Raw genomic sequence first — 4,891 nt, 5'->3', positions numbered from 1 at the left:
CATGTATTCCGTAAATAGTCATACGTGCTTATGGAAAAGAACTTGCATGGCATCTTTTGTCCTACCCTCCCGTCGCAGCGGGGTCCATAAGGAAACTAAAGGATATTAAGGCCTCCTTTTAATTGAGAACCGGAATAAAGCATTAACACATAGTGAATACATGAACTCCTCAAACTATGGTCATCACCGGAAAGTATCCCAATTATTGTCACCCTGGGGTTTACGGATCATAACACGTAACAGGTGCATAAAACTTGCAAGATCGTATCAAGAACATAGATATAATGGTGAAAACATTAACGGTTCATATCTGAAATCATGGCACTCGAGCCCTAGTCACAGGCATTAAGCATAGCAAAGTCATAGCAACATCAATCTCAGAACATAGTGGATACTGGGGATCAAGCCCTAACAAAACTAACTCGATTACAAGATGAATCTTATCCAACCCATCACCGTCCAGCAAGCCTACGAAGGAATTACTCACTCCCGATGGTGAGCATCATGAAATTGGTGATGGAGGGTGGTTGGTGATGACGAAGATGGAAGATCACCCTCTCCGGAGCCTCGAACAGGCTCTAGATCTGGCATCTCGATGAAGAATAAGAGGTGGCGGCAGCTCCGTATCATAAAACATGACGAAACCTCCTCTTTATTTTTTCTTTGAAAATAGGAATTTATAGAGTTGTAATTAGGGTCACTGCAGCCTCATGGGCCCCACTACCCACCAGGGCGCGCCAGAGGAGGGTGGCGTGCCCTGGTACCTAGTGGGCAGTTGCCCCCCCCCCCCAGTGGGTCTTGGTTCTAGTATTTATTTATTTATTCCAAAATAACTCACCAAAAAGTTTCGCCCAATTCCGAGAACTTCTATTTTTGCACAAAAACAACACCATGGTAGTTTTGCTGAAAACAACGCCAGTATGGGTTAGTTTCATTCTCATGCAAATTAGAGTCCAAAACAAGAACAAAAGTGCTAGGAAAAGTAGCTCCTTGAATGAAAAGCATGATTGCAATGGTGTTAGTATAAATTTTATTAGTGTCAATTGTGCTAATAATATGCAAAACCCCCAAGCATGGGGATGCTAATTTTGATATGTCCACTACTTATTGCAATGATCATGATTGAGGTGATTCTTCCTATGATCCTAAAAATTTATTGAAGCCTCATGATGAATATGTTTGCGATAATATTGAAAGTGGGTTTAAAAGAGTTCCAACTTTTGGTAATAATGATCCCACTACTTTGGAGAATGATCAATCTTATTAATTTTTTGATAAAAGTGGGTTGGGAGAGGTCATGACTTTATTTGCTGATAATCCCACTATTTTGGAAGAGTGTCAACTTTGCATGCATATGGATCATGCAGAGAATATGTTATGTGATAGCTATATTGTTGAATTTCAATATGATCTCACATGTAATTATTATGAGAGAGAGAAATATGGTTGTAGAAATTTTCATGTTACTAAATTAGCTCTTGTTTGTCAATGTTTTATTCTTCTCCCTTGCATATGCTAGTTTTTGCTTGCCTTAATAATTCCTTTGCTTATAAAATGCCTATGCATAGGAAGCATGTTAGACTTAAATTTGTTTGTCACATGTTTTATGATGCCCCCTTTGTGTTTCAATTATTATCTTTCATTTGAGCATCATCGAAATCTCAAAGCCTAGCTTAATGGCTATAAAGAAAATCGCTTGTTGGGAGACAACCTGATATTTTTCTTTTCTGTTTTGATGGGTATATGCAATTATACTTCTGCTATGATTGTATTTTAGTATTTTAATTAATGTTTGAACCAAGTAAGATCTTTGGGATGATTTGGAAGATTGTTGATTTGATTATGTGAAAAAACAAAAACTTTTGCGTCCAGTAGCAGAATTATTAAAGTTTGCTGGAGCGTGATAAAATTCTGCATTTTTTACACTTTATTGATATGCAAATTTCCTGCGTTGTCCTAAGTTTTCAGAATTTTTGGAGTTACGGAAGTTTGGCTAAAATCCAGATGACTACAGAATGTTCTGTTTTTGATAGATTCTGTTTTTATTGTGTTGTTCGCTTATTTTGATGAATCTATGGGTAGTATCGAGGGGTATGAACCATGGTGAGGTTAGAGGGTCGTCAGTGCGATTTGTAGGGATATCAATGATGAGTACCTTGGTGCTTCGGCCTTGGTATATCATCCCTCGAGGCATTGGCCTGCCGCGAAGCAATGGCCTTAGCGAAAGATCTTATGGAAACCCGGGTGGTGATCGCCTCTTAGTACAAGGAGGTCATCAAGAATATTGAGGAAGGCACTGGCGGGTAGCACAGACACATCATTAGAGAGATCAAGATGACGGTCCTCGAGTTCCAAGCTTGCTCCTTTGTATTTGAAGGGAAAGTTTCAAATTTGGGCCAGAAATTACAGAGGAGCAGGATCCGAAGCGGTGGCTGCTACAAGAATGGAATATTCCAAAGCATTCGTTTCTGAAAGAATTTGATGTCAACGGATGCTCTTATTACATTTGTAGTCTCTGAAGGATGAGGCTCATAGCCTTGCTAAACACACATACCCCCGAAATAAACACACATTGATGATGTGTTTGCTCCTTTGTATTTGTATCATCATGTGGGACAAACTTTTTTTCTAATCGTTAAAAGCCACATGACGATTGATGCATGCTCATCGATGATAGGAATTCACGGTACGGGGTACTTGTAGGGTTGCAGTGGGGAATGAGGCCTTCGTTCCTTTCTATTGCAAAATTTGATACTCCATCCATTCATATATATAGGACCTGATGTGTAATTTGAGAATGCCTTTGAGTATTGATAGGATTAATAGTATAGTAGATGTATAATTTAAAAATTATATCATTGAAAGTACGAATTTGATGGTACACTTTGTGTAACTTGCATGTCATATAGTATCATTGCTCTAACATGTGGTCAAAATTGGTCTTGAAAAACGCATTAAGCCCTGTATATATAGATAGAGGGAGTATGTAGTTTGCATTTTTGCACGCAGATTCAGTTTTCTCTTTTCTGTTATGTTTGTTTGTTTAACACAAAAATATATGTGAAATGTGGGTGTTTGCAGTTGAAGAAAGAAAGGAGCGAGGCAGGACCGAGACCAAATTATGCCACCTCACCTCGACAACGATTATCCACCTGCCAGGCACGGCCAAATAAAAACAGATGCACAGCCGTACACCGATGGCGCGTCGTCTTGCATTCGGCAGTCGGCACGGCACGTCGCACGGCACCGGAACTCGTACTAACTCCACCGCAGCCAGCCAGCCAGCGAATAAGAGCGGGGTAGCCGGTCACATGTAGCCCGCGCGCGCAGTACAGGTACAGCACAGCCCCGCCGGCCGCCGCGCGACATACATACGCTACCTTTAATAATCACTTTCATTTCATGCGTCTCCGCGGCTGCTCATTTGTAGCCGCGGTGCAGGTCGGACGTCCCCATCCACGACCCCATGCCCGCCTAGCCAATGGGGATGGTGGATGGGATCTGCGCCGAAAGCTAGTGCTCACCACTCCACAATGCAAGGAGGCAGCGCATGGTGATGGTGTACACGGACCGATGCTCTGCTGGACTTGAATCGATTTGATGTAACGCGTGTACATGTACAGTTGCACCGATGTGGGATGGATATGGGGGCTGCCTCCGTCGGCGTGCGCGCTTGGGAGTTACGGCAGCAGCGTGAAGAGCGCGGCGCAGTACGGGAGGAGCACGAGGAGGAGATGACGCCCTCGGCTCCGGTGCGTCGCGGGGCCGCCGCTCGCGGCTGACGTTGCTGGCGTCGTCGCCGGCGTGCCGTACCCTGCCGGGCGTTCACACTTTGTTAGTACAAACAGTTCTACTACTATGTTGTGATAGGAGTATGGAAAAAACAGAAAGATGGTTTGAACTGAACAGCTTGCTTCCATGAGACAATTTGGTTCCTGTACTGTTTTAGCTACTGACCAAGTCGCTACTCGACTACCTGTCTGGTCGATGTTACAATACTGGCGTTACTTGGCATGTATTTCGTTCATTTTTTATAACCCTGGTACAGTGTACTTTACTCTATTTTACATGTAGGATACAGTTGTGCAAACAGCAGATATATTGTGATGCTAATTCGATAATTGATCTGAACATCTACTACTGTAATGTTGCAGTTGACATGGTAATGTCTAATTACGCACGAGACGAGAGAATCAGAAATTCTTTTGCCATTCATCAGTTTCCTGTTTACACTACTGGGACTGACAACATTGCAACACGAAAAGATGCGTTTGAAAAGAAGCATTTATTGCACGCTGCAGAGCATATAGTACTGTCATTTCGTACCTGACGCCGGGGGCACGGCGCCGCCCGGCGGCTCCGCGCCGGGCAAGCCCAGCATGGCGCAGAGCCTGGGCGGTGGCGCTTCCACGCGGCAGATGGTGGGCAGCGCGAGGGCACGCACGGCGTCGACGCGGACCCCGAAGGACCCGTACCCGCCCACGAGCCCGCACAGGCAGGCGGCCTCGCCGTCGACGACGCCGGAGAGCGCCCCGCAGCAGCCCTTCTCCGGCCGCGTCAGCGCGCTCCCGGACTCCACGTACGTCAGGCAGGAGGACAGGTTGAGCTGCGCGCCCGTGCAGTCCAGCTCCCCCCAGCTGGGCGCCGGAGCCGCCGCCGGAGCGGCCGACACCTGCGCCTGCACCGCCGCCCGGGGCTGCAGCGTCGAGACCACGAGGAGCGCGAGGGCGACGGCCGCGGGTGGCATCATAGCCGCGGCGACGGCCTGGCTTCTTGGTATCTGGACTGTGTCGGCCGTGCTCTGTTTGACATGTGGAGACGGGGAGCACAGGGTGTGTCTTTTGTTTTGTGTTCGTGAGCGATGGGGGTGTCCAAACCGTTGCTACGAAAC

At 45.9% G+C, this 4,891-nt stretch overlaps 1 protein-coding gene across 1 annotated transcript in view; it reads right to left on the bottom strand.

The window, feature by feature from the left end:
* Positions 1–3,110: 3,110 nt before the first annotated feature.
* LOC119292714 (non-specific lipid transfer protein GPI-anchored 2-like) overlaps positions 3,111–4,891 on the bottom strand; it is a 3,147-nt gene continuing 1,366 nt past the window's right edge. Inside the window, exons 2-3 of the mRNA XM_037571447.1 lie at positions 4,327–4,882; positions 3,111–3,814 (exon numbers count right to left, since the gene is read on the bottom strand). Coding sequence (XP_037427344.1) covers positions 3,681–3,814; positions 4,327–4,882 — 690 coding nt within the window. The 3' untranslated portion in view covers positions 3,111–3,680. The remainder of the gene's footprint in view (positions 3,815–4,326; positions 4,883–4,891) is intronic.

The sequence above is a fragment of the Triticum dicoccoides genome, chromosome 4B (genome assembly GCF_002162155.2).
Source record: "Triticum dicoccoides isolate Atlit2015 ecotype Zavitan chromosome 4B, WEW_v2.0, whole genome shotgun sequence".
In the NCBI taxonomy this organism is placed as follows: domain Eukaryota; kingdom Viridiplantae; phylum Streptophyta; class Magnoliopsida; order Poales; family Poaceae; genus Triticum; species Triticum dicoccoides.
This window is presented reverse-complemented; position numbering and strand designations above follow the sequence as displayed.